Below are 16109 nucleotides of genomic sequence, written 5' to 3' on the forward strand. Positions count from 1 at the left end.
CGATGACCTTTGAAATCGTGGCAGTTAAACCGTGTTTCCGATTATTCGTTTCTACTGAACACGGAAAAAACAATTACTCACTTAATATTGTGCATGCGACTTTCAAAGATAAGACAAAAACAAAACAATTCTCCAGCTGACCTAATTACAAGTGGGTATAATTAAGTGTTCGAACTAGATAATTGTCACAATAGGCTCAACAAATTATCAATTGGCTGGTGAGCTATAGCATTAAACGTATAGTACGGCTGAACCTGCTTGCAGCTGCTTTTAATTGACGGTATTATGTGTACTGGTGTTTCACTTACGCCTGTCGAATACTTCACCAGCTGCGGGTACTATTCAGTTAGATTTTCTTATTACGTCTATTTACGCGTCATCGCTGAAAATAAATTCATGGATAGCAACGATTTCACAAATTACAAATAAAAGACAGCTGACCTAATATTTAACTACAAAGCTGAATTGGAATTAAGCCACTGTGACGCGGTTTTAGAGGTATGTACAGGATGATTAATTATAATTTATTGTGAAAGGCTATGGTTCAAAAGTTGAGCAAAATTGAATTTTCTTAAAAAAAACTTTTCTATTTTTTCTTTCTATGCCTTATTCAGTCCTTTGAAATTCTAATGATAGCCTTTGAATCAGAACTTTAATCTAAAAACATTTTCAAGCATTCACGATTGAATAATTAGGCTCCTTTGTATTTGCACCTGAATGGTCAGTCATGAGTAACAATTATGTTTCGTTATTTGTGTAAGTCATTTTCCCTGATCGTTTTGTTATTGTTTGCTGACTCCGTGGAATTGGGTGAAACGTGCATTAAGGCATTAAAATTTATTCGTCTTACAGTTTCGCTAAAGATTTGGTGTACAAAAAATGAATAACAACATAATGAGCATATCGATTTTCATTAGCTTAGTCAATAACTTGAACTATGTTTCGAGACTTTGAAATTACAAAACATCAACATTTACAGTTGCGTTTAAGCGACATTTTTTTCACCTGTTATAATAGAAATGCATAATATTGGGATCCTCTGAAATATAGCACTGCCTGAATGACGGTACAGGCTTTTAACCACTTGTTCTTTTATTTTTAATCATCGGCAACTAATGTTATATTTTAAATATTATTCTAAATTAAATAAAGGTCGCTAAAATTAAAAGTATCGACATAGACCGCCTTTTATCAGAACAACATGGAAAATGGAGATGTTGTATGCTAATTCTTGAACTGTAGATTTTTGGAAGCTCTGTGTAGAAAATTAGAGTGTATTTATGAAACCTGAGGTTTTATTCACATCATTCATTTTGTTTTATCTTACAAACATTATTTTTTCTGGTGAATCTGATTCAATCTGTAAACGACATTTATGATAAAGGTTCGTGTGATTTGCGCCGGAAAAATGACTACCAAGCATACACATATGCTGCCACACATCATTGATCGGCATTCGAAGAACAGTGCTCCTCTTGACCAAACTTGGAACTTCTGAAATTATTTAATTCGCATAGAAAGTTGTTGTGTTTTACGAGATTACGTGCTGTATAAAACGTTTCTTATCGAGATTTTTCTCAATAAAACTTCAGTATTAACGTGCGGTCGTAATTTGATAATCATGAAATAACTCACCTGCGATTATTTAACCGCATTTTAAGATCGGTCTTGTGAAAGACGCGGATTGTCATCACGGCGACAACCAAAGTTAACCTTATTCTCATTTTTTAACAAAAAGAACGCCACGGTGTTTTGTGTTGACTTGAACGTTTACAGCCATTTTGCGTCGCTAATATTGGTTCTTAAGTGTAATGCTGCTTTTTCTGAACAATAATTGTAAATAAGTATCTACTTTCGCGGTGAAAATGTCAGAGGATCCAGATCCAGAGTTGTACAGGTTAGAAGGTGAATCAAATCAGACCGGAGGTCTGATCATTCGTAAAAAGGCTTCGGATCACACCTTCAAGAAACCTCAACCGTCTGTATTAGGATTAGACAAACTAGCAGAGCGTAAGCGGAGAGAAAATTCGCAAGAACCTGGCAGCGCCAGGTCTAGTCCTAGCACTAGCCAATCGCCGGATCACAACCCCGATCCCAAGGAACGCAAGTACCGCCTTCACGAGGAAGAAACTCCAACTCATACTGGTGGAGTAAATTCAGAAGCACGACGAAGATTCGAAGACAGATTAAGTCGTCAAAGAATAGATGCTCAAGATCGATTGTATAGGGAGAGACGTAGGAAGGATAGGGAACGTGATAGAGATAGAAGTCGAAGCAGAGACAGCGTGCGTCAAACGCCGATGAGATTTAAAGACGAACCTCAAACGCCAAAATTCAGAACAAAGGTAAGCAATAAAATCTGTTATTAAAGTTTATATCCAAGAATAACTAAATCTATGAAAACTTGTTACTTAGTCCAAGTGCATATCCATGATTACCTTCTCTCAATAACTTTTATACGAGATTCAGAATAGTTTCTGCTTTTATGAGAGTTCTATTATAATTGATATGACGCTCTGGAATTTTAAACTTCAGGACTCAACTTCTCGAAGTAATTGGGACGACGACGATGATTTTGAACCACGAAAATCGACATGGGATCATCCAACACCAAAACTTTATGGATCCAAAGATCCGAAAGATAGTGTAAGGAGCGAATGGACGCCTTCGTACAAGTATAACTCTTGGATCAAAGAGCGTAAAGCATCTGGAGCAACTCCGATGACCGATGGCGAAGAAAGAGAGATGTGGGAAGAAGAACAGAGAAGGTATATCAAACTTCATCACCACCAATACCATGTATCCTCGAATAAATTTTTTTACATTTCTGTTTTTAGCTACCTAAAAATATTATGATTTTGGTTCTGACAATAATCGTTCGTATTTTCAAATTTTTTTTTAGTCTATTAGATTGAACGAAAATTATCACTGTTACTCTAATATTTTTTCAATCCGGGTAAATTTCAGACTGGATCGGGAATGGTATGCTTTAGATGACGGCGAAAATCGTCCATTTGCTGATGTCTCCGAAGAGTATGCACAAAAAAAGGAAATGGAGATGGAAGCAAAGCGTGAGAGACGAGTGTCAGCTCAGCAGCGACAAATAAATAAGGACAACGAACTGTGGGAGCGCAATAGGATGTTGACTTCGGGTGTAGTAAGTTCCCTGGAACATGACGACGATCCTGATGACGAAGCAGAAGCCAGAGTTCATCTATTAGTTCACAACGTAGTGCCGCCTTTCTTAGATGGTGAGAAGCAAGATTTTTAAACCACGTTATATTCATTACAATGTTTTCAGGTAAAATTTGTAGTTCTTGCTTCATTAAGTTCAGTAAAACCTCATCTGTCTCACTTAAATAATCTTTAAAAACAAGAAACTTTTACGTTGAAATGATATGAGATTGATTAGGTCGCATCGTGTTCACAAAGCAGCCTGAGCCAGTGGTACCAGTCCGGGATCCGAGTTCAGACATGGCCGTGGTTGCACGAAAAGGATCAGCTTTAGTACGGGCCTATAGGGAGCAGAAAGAACGCCGTAGAGCGCAGCGTAAGCATTGGGAATTAGCAGGCACAGCAATTGGAAACATTATGGGAGTAAGCGGTCCTGACGGCAAGCCAGCCGAAGGGGATCAACAAGGCCAAGATACTGACTTCAAAGCAGGGCAGAAGTACGCTCGTCACATTAACACTGGCGAAAGCTCCGGCGATTTCAAGCATAAGACAATTCAGAACCAGCGAAGAAGTCTCCCAGTTTTTGCAGTGAGGCAGGAGCTGTTAAATGTTATCAGAGAAAATAGCGTTGTTGTCATAGTTGGAGAAACTGGTAGCGGAAAAACTACTCAGCTGACACAATACCTGCATGAAGATGGCTACAGCCGTTACGGTATCATAGGTTGCACTCAACCGAGAAGAGTTGCGGCCATGTCTGTAGCTAAGCGAGTATCCGATGAAATGGCTACACCATTGGGGGAAAAAGTTGGCTATGCAATTCGTTTTGAAGATTGTACTTCAAAAGAGGTGAGCACTGGAGATTTAATTAATCTAGAAAATTTTCTGGGAACATTCTGCAACAATGCCATTTAATGTGTAACAGAATTCTTCGTAATACTCTTACAATTTTAATTTTGATTGCGAAAATTTTTGTTCCATCAGACTGTCATAAAGTACATGACCGATGGGATTCTTCTACGAGAGAGTTTAAGAGAGGGTGATTTGGATCGATATAGCGTCGTTATCATGGATGAGGCTCATGAAAGATCTCTGTCCACTGACGTACTATTTGGACTACTGAGAGAGGTCAGCTGCTATTTCTTTTTACGATTTATTTCTCCTGTTATCCTTTGGTTAGTTCACACAATCCTAATGCAAGATATTGGTAAACTTGATTACGATTTCATTTCGAACTCAGTGTAACAAAATATGGGCATGATTTATGTCATCGATAGCAAACTTGGTATCTTCAAAAACGAGCGTTCTTATCTTAAATATCATGATTATACCAGATTAGGTAGTTTAACATTATCATGTTATCACAGTGGTTTATAATCGATGAAGTGCAGTGGAAATGAAAAAAAAAAGAATCGAAACAAATACTGAACACTAAAATAGAATATTTATTCAGAAATTTATTCAAGTTTTGGGTGAAGCAACATATTTCTTCGATTTAACAATTTCCCCTCACTTTTCTTTACATTGTTACAGTAACAATTACACAAAGAATTACTAGTCATTGTACTTGACAATATCAACAGTGTTATTAATGAGCAGATATCATTCTATGCCCGATGATTACCGGCAGAATGATGTCGTTGCTGTTTAGAAAGATAAAGCAGTGCTCCTGCGCTTGCAGAAACGCTTCCCCAACGTATTACAGCATTTTGCATCTCTCTTCTTTTCCAAATTTCTTTATCAGGTACAGAATGACCATAACGACACCATCGAACAAAAGACCGACTCGCTGTCCATTTGTAAGAGCCTTTTGATGCACAGTTTATCCGTTCAATTATTATTGACGAGGCATTAGGGCTTTCTTTTGAATCATCTGTATTGTTTATTCGAATCTCTGTAGCATCGGCCCAGAAACTTTGCAAAGTACTAAATATTATTCCTCGACCTTTATTCTGATACTTGTTGTTTGCTTTGACAAGGTGTACCACCATAGCTTCCTTTTTTTCTCCAGCTACCTCAGAGAATTCAAATATTTATTCATGGTAACTATAATTCACAGATGATATAAAGTAAATAAAACTGTGTTTTTGATAATGTAAAAAATATAAAGTATGTATTTAAGTAAAGTAAGCATTTTCAGATGAAAAGTTTCTGTTCACTAATAGGAACTATTCATTTAAAACTCGTGAAATTATTAGTCACAATCCAGTTCACTTAGTTTCAATTATCTCATTAACGTGATAAATGAAGTGAAACTGTTACCTTGCCTGTTATTTGACTGATACTAGATTATTGTTGTTGAATAGTTGAATAAAAACTTTTAAATACATACCCGGCTGCTCTATCCATAGAACAATGCCGTACTCCACAGTGGCTGCTATATCTTTATTAACGTTGCGCCCATCATTTTTGTTGGTAGCACGTAGCTCGAGGATATAACCAGAATCAAGTACATTTTCAAATAAGTTATACTCTTTTTTCGTAAACCAACGAGAGTCTCTCAATGGAAACAGTCTTGTACTTTCTAATGCTTTTCCACGATATCCACTGCATCCATTGCTTTTATTCCCCAATAATAACGACTTAAAGAGTCGAGCTGCCATTGATTATCATTTAAGACTTGAGTCACAATAACAATGAGTGTATCTGGTGAAGTACGGTTCGGTTATGCTATCTAATCTATATTGCAAATTGTCTAAGGCAATAATCTTGAATCACATTTTTATTTTTTACTGGTCTATTCACGATTTGCGATTACTTTATCAGATTATTAACCGTCAATGTATATTATAGGTGGTGGCACGTAGGCACGATTTGAAGCTTATAGTAACATCGGCAACTATGGACTCGACGAAATTCTCAGCATTCTTTGGCAACGCAGCTACTTTTGCAATTCCTGGTCGTACTTTCCCAGTTGAAATAATACATGCCAAGAACTCAGTCGAGGATTATGTCGATGCTGCGGTTAAACAAGTCTTACAAATTCATCTCCAACCCCGAAGTGGAGATATTCTGGTATTCATGCCTGGACAAGAAGATATCGAAGTAACATGCGAAGCTCTCAAAGAACGTCTCGGAGAAATTGATTCTGCACCTCCACTCTCCATACTCCCAATCTATTCCCAGTTACCATCCGATCTTCAAGCTAAAATATTTCAACGAGCGGAAGGGGGCTTTCGTAAATGCGTTGTGGCAACAAATATCGCAGAAACCTCCCTGACTGTGGATGGCATAGTATTCGTCGTTGACTCAGGGTACTGCAAACTGAAAGTCTATAATCCAAGAATAGGTATGGATGCGCTACAGGTATATCCTGTCTCAAGAGCGAATGCTGATCAAAGAGCAGGTCGAGCCGGTCGTACAGGACCAGGACATTGCTATCGCCTTTATACGCGTCGCCAGTACATGGATGAGTTACTTCTTACTGGAGTACCAGAAATTCAGAGAACCAATTTAGCCAACACGGTCCTCCTTCTGAAATCTCTTGGGGTGCAGGATCTACTTGCTTTTCACTTCATGGATCCTCCACCTCAAGATAATATACTGAATTCTTTATATCAGTTGTGGATCTTAAGTGCTCTGGATCATACAGGACGCCTTACTCCACTCGGACGTCAAATGGCCGAATTTCCTCTGGATCCTCCGCAGTGTCAAATGCTTATTGTCGCCTCTCAGCTTGGCTGCACTGCTGATATTCTCATCATAGGTATAAAATGCGGAGCTTTTTTACTCCATTTGAATCTATCCTTGGATGTTTTAGTACCTAATTATTTATCATTTATGTTTCTGCAGTTTCAATGCTCTCCGTCCCATCAATCTTCTACAGACCAAAGGGGCGAGAGGAAGATTCAGACTCTGCTAGAGAAAAATTCCAGGTACCAGAATCGGATCACTTGACATTCCTGAATGTTTACAACCAGTGGAAATCCAACGGCTATTCAACCTCTTGGTGTAACGACCACTTTATACATGGTAAAGCAATGCGAAAAGTGAGAGAAGTGCGTCAACAACTAGAAGAGATACTTAAGCAACAAAAAATAGAAGTTGTAAGCTGTGGCACAGACTGGGATGTGGTGAGGAAATGTATTTGTTCAGCATATTTCCACCAAGCTGCACGTCTCAAAGGTATAGGAGAGTACGTTAATTGTCGTACAGGAATGCCTTGTCATCTTCATCCTACGTCTGCCTTGTTCGGTATGGGATTCACCCCTGACTACGTTGTTTATCACGAGCTAGTAATGACTGCCAAAGAATACATGCAGTGCGTTACCGCTGTTGATGGTCACTGGCTAGCCGAGCTTGGCCCAATGTTCTTTAGTGTCAAAGAGACAGGGCGTAGCGGTAGAGCCAAACGACAACAAGCGCTTCAGCATCTTCATGAAATGGAAGGGCAAATGAAGGTTGCCGAGGAAGAAATGCGGCTAAGAGCGCAAGAGCAGCTTGAAAAGGAACAAGCTTCAGTGAGAAAGTAAGAAAATTATTACACTAAAATGAGATTAAAATTAAAACCCTAATTTTTGTACCTGAAATTGAGTGAAGAATTAAAGTGTTCATACAAAATAAAAATTTTTTCTCACAGGAAAGAGATTTTAACTCCCGGTGTAAGAGACCCTGGCACACCAGTAAGTTATCGGAAAACTCCCGGCCGATTCGGATTGTGATCAATTATAAATTTGCTAGTAATATACGGTATGTTTTCCATGTAATGACTCGTCTCTTGCGATTAGATATTTTAAGTAAATGTTAAGGAACAAGAATCCATTTCTGAAAAATTTATATATATCGACCAGATTTTACTTGTATTACGTTCTCTGGCTTTCGTTTACAATACTTTTTCTGAATTCTACTTGATTATACCTAGGTGTATGCTACTAATAATGTCATTCGAATATCATAGTATATAAGAAATTGTAATGAATATACGAATTAAAATATCACCGGACTATATTAGAGGGAAAAAGTGAAGTACAAACTTATTTTGCAATCCAATATTTCACAGAGCGAAATCGAAATACAGCGAGAGTCATTTTTGTGTACACTTGACTGATAATAATAAGAAAGCAATAATAAAAAAGTGAATCAGCCTATCTGATCACCGTTTTAAGATATTTATTGGGAATATGTGTTATTTAATCATGCAGAAATTTTCATTATGTTATAATAGTCTCCCTGGTTATAATCATCTGGGTGCTTGTTTTGTAACTTTGCCACTCCGAAATTCATTCCCGGGGCGGTGCGTATTAAACTGTTTCCGTCGATAAAAACACACGCGTAATCTACCTAACTGAAATCTAACCTAAAAACCGGCATTACTTGCCAGCTCTTTAAGGACATTCGTGATCAGAAAACTTGAAAAACTATTTAGAAGTAGTATCAAAGTTTCGAGATACAGGCACTTAATTGATAAGTAAGTGATCATATCTTGAAAGAAGTTGTCAAAACTGGTTTTCAGGAATTGTCAGCCTTCGAACTAAACAGAAAGTAATCGAAGCTATACTAATTTTTAATGTGGAATAAAATTGCTTATTTTGTTAATCTTTAAAGGAAACATGGTTGTCCGTCAGTATCAGGAAGAATTGAAGTACCTAGAAAAAATCAACGATTACTGCTGGAGAATTAAAAAGGGGTTTCAGCCAAATATGAATGTGAGAGTACACCAATGCAATAAATATTCTTATTTCATAATTTACACTATTTTCAAAATCAAATTTTGCTCCAAAACGAATCAAGGTCGAAGGTATATTCTATGTAAACAATACCCTGGAACGTCTAATGCTAGAAGAATTACGCAATTCCTGCCGACCTGGTATGGTAGGTGGATTTCTACCAGGAGTAAAGCAAATTGCTAATGTGGCTGCTTTACCTGGCATTGTAGGGAGGTCTGTCGGATTACCAGATGTTCATTCCGGATATGGATTTGCCATCGGTAAGCCATAATATTTACTTCCATATCTATTCTCTGTTTTTTAATGAGTCTGAACTCTTGTTTTACACTACGTTAAATTAACCATCTGAGATAATGATTTAAATTTTCTTATTTACCTCAGGCAATATGGCGGCATTCGACATGAATGATCCCAAATCAATAGTCTCCCCTGGAGGTGTAGGATTTGACATAAACTGTGGCGTAAGGCTCCTTAGGACTAATTTATTTGAGAAGGATGTCCAGCCTATAAAAGTGCGTCAAATAATTACACAATTTTTCACATTGAATGATTTCAAAGGTTATTTCGATGCATGTAATTGTTTCATCTCAATTAGAAATCGGTAAACAATTATATTTTTTAGGAACAACTAGCTCAAAGCATGTTCGATCACATACCTGTTGGTGTCGGATCAAAAGGAATCATACCCATGAATGCCAGGGATTTGGAAGAGGCCTTAGAAATGGGAATGGATTGGTCTCTTCGTGAAGGTTTCTTGCCCAAAATACATATTTCATTATGTGATAGTCAGTAAAAAACTGTATACTTATTCGATTCATATTTTTTTTATCCAGGCTATATTTGGGCAGAGGATAAAGAACACTGCGAGGAATATGGTCGTATGCTCAATGCAGATCCTTCAAAAGTGTCAATGAGAGCTAAGAAACGTGGTCTGCCACAGGTACGACACATGCCATTGAACGGTGTGATATCACGTTTCTTAAGATAATGCTTTATAACATTTTAAACAAATATTTTTTTACAGTTGGGTACGCTGGGTGCAGGAAACCATTATGCGGAAATTCAAGTAGTCGAAGAAATCTATGATAAATGGGCAGCTAGCAAAATGGGTATTGAAGACAAAGGGCAAGTTTGTGTCATGATTCATTCTGGCAGCAGAGGATTTGGACATCAAGTTGCTACTGGTAAGTTTTTATTTATTGTGGATAATATCACTAACTTGATGCAATTAATTACTGTTTGAGAACTATTCCCTTAGAATGCGTTTAGTCAAACGACATTTCCTCATACCATTACGAAAATGATTAAGTACTTTATCAAAACATATGAGAAAATTTTTCATGTCCATATAATTTATAGATGCTCTTGTACAAATGGAGAAGGCTATGAAGCGCGATAACATCGAAACAAACGATCGGCAGTTGGCATGTGCACATATTCATTCAACTGAGGGACAAGACTATTTAAAGTCAATGGCTGCAGCAGCAAATTTTGCTTGGGTTAATCGTAGTTCTATGACATTTCTTAGTAGACAGGTGTGTGTATACAATTTGCAAAACGACATAAATGCAGACTGCGATGCTATATTTAGATTTCTAATGATAAGTAAATTTTCAGGCGTTCGCAAAACAGTTTCACATGTCACCTGATGACTTGGACATGCATGTAATTTATGATGTATCCCATAACATTGCCAAAGTTGAAGAACACATTGTTGATGGCAAACAGAAAACTTTACTAGTTCATAGAAAGGTAATATTAAACATCTTTACTGAAGTAAGAGCGATACTCTCATACCATTCTCATGTGTAATGTGTGTAAACATGTTTTATTAGGGTTCAACACGTGCTTTCCCACCTCACCATCCGCTCATTCCAGTTGATTATCAGTTGACGGGACAACCTGTATTGATCGGAGGTACCATGGGGACATGTAGTTATGTTCTCACAGGAACTGAAGAAGGCATGAAAGAAACTTTTGGGTCAACATGTCACGGAGCGGTGAGATTTTTCACAAATTCTCGAGTAACAAGTTAACTTTTTGTGTTTAGATTATTATTATTGCTGCAATGTATTCGTTGAGGAAAGTCAGAAGGTCCTCGACGAATACATTGAAGCATTCCACCTCAAGGGTCTCAAAATCACACAATTATTATTATTATAAAATATCAGTACAGTGCAGCGTCGCACAGTTCCAATATTATCTCACCATTTCCAGGGCCGCGCATTATCGCGTGCAAAGGCACGACGAAACTTGGATTACAAAGACGTATTAGCCAAACTGGAACAATCTGGCATATCGATCAGGGTTGCATCACCGAATTTGGTCATGGAGGAGGCTCCTGAATCTTATAAAAATGTGACTGATGTAGTTAACACATGTCACGCGGCCGGAATATCCCGAAAATGCATTAAACTGAGGCCTATTGCTGTCATAAAAGGGTAAATTTACAGAAAAAAATTGGAATTCCCGGATTTTGTGTAATTGCGATTGACATAATAATCTTGCGATATTTTCACAATGCATTTCAGTAAAGCGTAACCCTGTTATAGAAGGGTTGGTTTATTGTCAATAATAAAAACAAATCGCAAACTTTATGCAACTTAACTGTGATATTTCCTTAATTTATAATTTTTAATTATTGAACGGTTGTAATTTATTTTACCCATTCTTATTGACAGTTAATGCAGTTCTTAATAAATACAGCAGTAGGCGATGTTTATTATTGAGTTAAATTTATAATTCATTCAAATATAACTTCTTCGTCTAATACGATCAGACGAAACATTGTTAGTTTTCACAAATATGTAATTATTAAGGCGCTTACTATAATCATTTGCATTGAAAATTTAAAAGAAAAACAAGTGCTTTGGCTGATCTTGAGAGCTGACTCAAAAACTTCCCGCTCCGATGCGTTTACAGGCCATAAAAATAAATAAATAAAATTGTTATTTTTTTTTTTTTTTATGATCCTCGTAAAAGAAGAGTTGTCACGAAATCTCGAAGTTCGAGTTATTTCTGAAGCTGCTATAGACGTATTTTGATTGGCTGTCGATGTCGTGTTCGGAGTTTGTTTATGTGCGTATTTCAGATCGTAGAAAAAAGTAAGAAACAATTGCAGCTCATCCGATCCCGATCGTGTCAGATACATTTATTTAGCGACGCGATCGTGTCAAATAAATTTATTTAGCGACAAGAGTGAATAAGTGATGGAGAAATTTAGTAAGAGCGATTTTACGTCGAGCGAGGAACTCGATGCGTTAACAGCGGGTGATAATACAACAGACCTAACAGTAATATTGTTATTAAAAAAGTTATAAGACAATTAAAGAAAAGCGCGCGCGTTGACCCTAGTGATGGTAAAATGAAGTGACTTTAAAGCTGAATCATCCGAATCTATTCATTCGTTTCAGAGATCGAACAAAGAATTGATCACATACGAACGCACACACACACATGCCAAGCCATCCATCTGAGCATGGTCGGAGACGATTCTTTAATCTTAAACTATCGACATTTAGTGATAACTCACCTTTTCGTTTTAAGGGTGGTTATAGTAACTTGAAAATAAGAGCGGGAAGTTAAAAGGAGAAACAAAGAAGCTATTTAAATTCACTAACTTTTTATTTTGCTTTTGTTAACATTTAAACAAAAAATATCATATTATACAGATGTAACTAGATACAAACTATGTACTACCTTGATTACAGCAGCAAAAATTTTAATAATATTGTTACAAATAGTTTTGTACAAGAAATTTAATTTTCACTTCAGATATGTGAAAAATGATGACGTCATATTGTGTACAATCTCAATCTTAATATCTGCAAACATTAGTTCACATATAAAAAAATTGATGGTAAAACATAATCTAAGAGTCAAAATGGCGTACAAGTACCTCCGGCCACCTGAAATGCAATAAATTCTATTCGTGGCTAAAGCCATGAATCTACATTTTCTAAGCAAATATTGAAATGAATCTTTGGAGCGTGCAGCGTTCACAAAAACCTCTACATATTATATTCTTAAACGCCATCAGATGATACGAATTCATTTCGATAAATTTCGGAACTATGAATGCACATGCAATTTTTGTATGTATTTATTGGTTTCTTTTTCCCATGTATTTCTTTTATGGCCAAGTATCAATCGATCTACACGCGACTTGTAATATGGTTAAGAGTGATGATTAGTTGTCTTGGTGTTTTTGATTGAGTGGAAAAACTCAATCCAGATTGAATTGAGCTGCGATAAACTCTGCCGCAGCCTATCGTTGAACAGGTGGAGACATTGGAAGGCCAGGTGAGCCCATGTTAGAAACCGCAGAGTTTGGCCCCAACAAAACTTGTTTCTGTTGCGTTCTCTGCACTTCCTCCATTTGTGCTCTCTCAACTTCAAAAATTATGGGCGCAAACAGAATCGCCGACGAACTGAAGAATAACCAAGTCGCCGAACAGGAGAACCCGTATAATCCTTAACAAAAAATAACAAACATTTGACACTTTATTTAATGTGTTTTGATTTTTAGCTTCTGGGTATTTATGAATATGTAATATTGTATGGAATGCCAGAAAGTTAATCAACAGATTATTCACGATGATCTGAAATATGAAACCAACATGCTTCACTTGCAGTATTTTAATATCAAGATTCTGATATTTTTGAAAGGCAAAAAGATGATTCTTGAATTATTTTCCAAAGAACAGCAAAGTGAATCAAGTTTTATTTCCCATCTAGCCTAGGTGCATAATTATTACAACACTCTAAACCAAGTACAACTGTACATGTTCAGTACTAACGACGCATTTACCTTTAACGAAACTGCAAAGACTGGAGCCCAGTGTGTTTCCCAGTCGACGAACGTCCTCTGGGAACATTTCTGTGAGCCCGACGAGTCGTTCAACAAGGCTTTCATCCTATGTAGAAACATGGAAATACATTTTTCGGTAATATCACATGTTACACATCAAACATCTTACGCTGAATTCTTTGTTAAGAATCTAATGATTTGAGTGACGTTAGAAATGTTGGCAATGATGAATATAATACGTGAAGTTCAGCAATTCATAATGCATATACAGTGAACATAGCCTTAATATCTAGAGAATTGAAATCTCTGAATGTACAGTTTGATTCGAACTAGAAAGAACGTGCGAGAAATGTCTGTACGTAACGCGTGGCTGTGAGGAACAGTTTGAAGCAAAATTCGGGAAACAAGTAGTCTAAAATTGATAAATAAGTGGGCAAACGGGTACTCTGTCCCTGTTGCAATACCTCTTCATCATCGTTATCGTCCGGGAGGATCGACTTTACTTCTGGAGAGCGTGCGTCGCTGCTGCCCATTCCGCTGTCCAATTGATCCAATTCTTCAACTGAAGCCATGTACGCAATAATAAAACGATAGTTTATATATAAATTAAGGAATAACGTTCACTCGATAACGCTTCGCCCTGAGTGAACCTATCCCTCCTGACCCTGTCCTCGTCGGCCCTCGTGCGGACGGCTTTTCTCAACGTTCAGCTTCGGCTCATTGGCTCGGCTAATGCCGCCGCCACAACGTCAATCAAAACCAATACGCGAGGGACGAGCTACGGGGGAAGCAGAGGGATATTTGAACTAGTTTTACGGACAACGACTTACACGCCGCGTGAAATTGCTCGCCAAAAGAAAGACCATAGGATTAAAAATACGAGCTATCTTCTTTGATATTACTACATAGAAAATAATGTCTCACGTCGATTGTTTTCTCGAAACAAAACTCGAATCAATGGTAATTTGCGTTCACTGATTCGTTGACTGTAGACAACTAAACGACTGTTAACTTCAGTCAACGCTGTTGAACACCCTATTAGGGATTTTTGTGTCTTGTGGGATTCATAGCCATATAAATGTGGGATTGCGTGTCAAACGACTTCCGCCGATAAAGAAGCTACCGCATCGCTAAGACGACTTTTTATGGTCCCGGGCCCACTCAGGCCCACTTACCCGCAGAGTACCGGTCATGAAAACTTTTCCAGGGATAACGTCTTCAAATTCTTAACCCGTCAACGTTTGTACTGCAAGCGAGATTTTTAGAATCTTACGAACGTTGCTTGTGGTGTTCAATACACTTGGTCCGCACCATGTTTTTCTCAGGATAGTTGCAAGAGTTGAGCAAAATTTTTTCCCATAGCGTTTTTCACTGACTGCGATTTTGCTAGGATTCTACTTCTGCTATTATTCGAAAATTTGGAAAATTGCGTTCGTGTCGGTGCGCATCAAATGCAGTCAGTAAAAAATGCTATTAAATCAGATCCTAGGACAAAAATTTGCACCAACTTATGAGAAAACATCATGCGTACAAAGCATGCCCACAATTACAAGAAATTACAAGTACACGGCATATAAGTTATAGCATTTTTCACTGACTGCACTCGATACTTTATTGGACTGCGATTTTTCTAGAATCCGCCTCTGCACTTGGTTAAAATCTCGAGAGTTGCACTCGTTAGTATACAATAAAAGCTTGTTTATTTTTTCCATATTTGGCTTGGCTTAACTCAGAACTGCTTATTGAACAGAAATATTAAAATAACTCCTCTGGTATATGATATGCCATTGAACTCGAGCTTACCAAATAAACGCGTACAGTGAAAATTCTCTTAACGGACACTCCCCAACAACGGATTTGTCTTTAGAACGAACAGTATAAAAATCTCCAGGAGTACAATTTACACGTTAATATTCTTCTCAATAACGGACATTCCTCAATAACAGGAAATATTTTTAGTCCCGAAGATGTCTGCCATGGGGAAGTTTCACTATATTTTCGAAACAGGTTTTTTTCTACCGTTACTTCATATTTTTTGAGTCAGTATATTTTCTGAGTGTGTATCTAACACTGTCGAACGTCCGTATCTTCAATCGTTCTGAACTTTTTGGTTGATGAAACGACAAGTTGACGAATGGGGGGTAATTGTAAGCTGGGATGCGGTATGTATATAATGGCTTCAACAGTGTCTGTGCACAGATTCAAGTCAGACAAAACCGAATCGGATTCTCTAACAATCAAACTTGTATATAATCGGTGCTATTCACACGACTTTCAAGCCGTAGGATCGTTTTGAATATTCATGGAGATCCTACAGAAATCTTTGTATTTGCCGCTGAAATTCAACATGGTATCTACGCTTTTTTAGTGTGACTGAATACGCAGGCAAATGTGACAAACCAATACGTGTTTATTATACAAATACACGCAGGAATGTATCTTATTTCAGGCTTAAGCTGAAA

General features: G+C 37.4%; 4 protein-coding genes across 7 annotated transcripts; 2 read left to right on the forward strand and 2 right to left on the reverse strand.

Annotated features, from left to right (window-relative positions):
* Window positions 1-1475: 1475 nt before the first annotated feature.
* On the forward strand, window positions 1476-8279 carry LOC124182144 (pre-mRNA-splicing factor ATP-dependent RNA helicase PRP16). Of its 4 annotated transcripts, none has more exons than XM_046569014.1 (8): window positions 1476-2345; window positions 2536-2768; window positions 2968-3251; window positions 3413-4020; window positions 4156-4299; window positions 5965-6877; window positions 6964-7244; window positions 7327-7549. In XM_046569014.1, exons 1-8 carry the CDS (start codon window positions 1866-1868, stop codon window positions 7405-7407), a joined length of 3024 nt encoding a protein of 1007 aa, XP_046424970.1. In that variant the 5' UTR covers window positions 1476-1865; the 3' UTR covers window positions 7408-7549. The 4 variants fall into 4 exon arrangements, with proteins under 4 accessions (XP_046424970.1, XP_046424969.1, XP_046424971.1 ...); XM_046569013.1 differs by adding an exon at window positions 7751-8279 and having other exon boundaries at window positions 1482-2345; window positions 6964-7639; XM_046569015.1 differs by lacking the exons at window positions 1476-2345; window positions 2536-2768 and adding an exon at window positions 7751-8279 and having other exon boundaries at window positions 3117-3251; window positions 3433-4020; window positions 6964-7639.
* LOC124182147 lies at window positions 4620-5850 on the reverse strand. Its single transcript, XM_046569022.1, has 2 exons — window positions 5504-5850; window positions 4620-5182 (listed from the first exon to the last, which is right to left on the reverse strand). Exons 1-2 carry the CDS (start codon window positions 5772-5774, stop codon window positions 4779-4781), a joined length of 675 nt encoding a protein of 224 aa, XP_046424978.1. The 5' UTR covers window positions 5775-5850; the 3' UTR covers window positions 4620-4778.
* A 137-nt stretch (window positions 8280-8416) lies between the features above and the next one.
* LOC124182145 (RNA-splicing ligase RtcB homolog) lies at window positions 8417-12829 on the forward strand. Its single transcript, XM_046569018.1, has 11 exons — window positions 8417-8578; window positions 8716-8816; window positions 8902-9097; window positions 9219-9349; window positions 9460-9586; window positions 9671-9777; window positions 9862-10021; window positions 10197-10372; window positions 10455-10589; window positions 10673-10837; window positions 11055-12829. The coding sequence occupies exons 2-11, from the start codon at window positions 8721-8723 to the stop codon at window positions 11280-11282; spliced, it is 1521 nt and encodes a 506-aa protein (XP_046424974.1). The 5' UTR covers window positions 8417-8578; window positions 8716-8720; the 3' UTR covers window positions 11283-12829.
* LOC124182148 (mitochondrial import receptor subunit TOM22 homolog) lies at window positions 12443-14372 on the reverse strand. The gene is made up of 3 exons (XM_046569023.1): window positions 14112-14372; window positions 13648-13753; window positions 12443-13310 (listed from the first exon to the last, which is right to left on the reverse strand). The coding sequence occupies exons 1-3, from the start codon at window positions 14217-14219 to the stop codon at window positions 13105-13107; spliced, it is 420 nt and encodes a 139-aa protein (XP_046424979.1). The 5' UTR covers window positions 14220-14372; the 3' UTR covers window positions 12443-13104.
* Window positions 14373-16109: the final 1737 nt, after the last annotated feature.

The sequence above is a fragment of the Neodiprion fabricii genome, chromosome 5, assembly GCF_021155785.1.
Source record: "Neodiprion fabricii isolate iyNeoFabr1 chromosome 5, iyNeoFabr1.1, whole genome shotgun sequence".
Taxonomy (NCBI): Eukaryota; Metazoa; Arthropoda; class Insecta; order Hymenoptera; family Diprionidae; genus Neodiprion; species Neodiprion fabricii.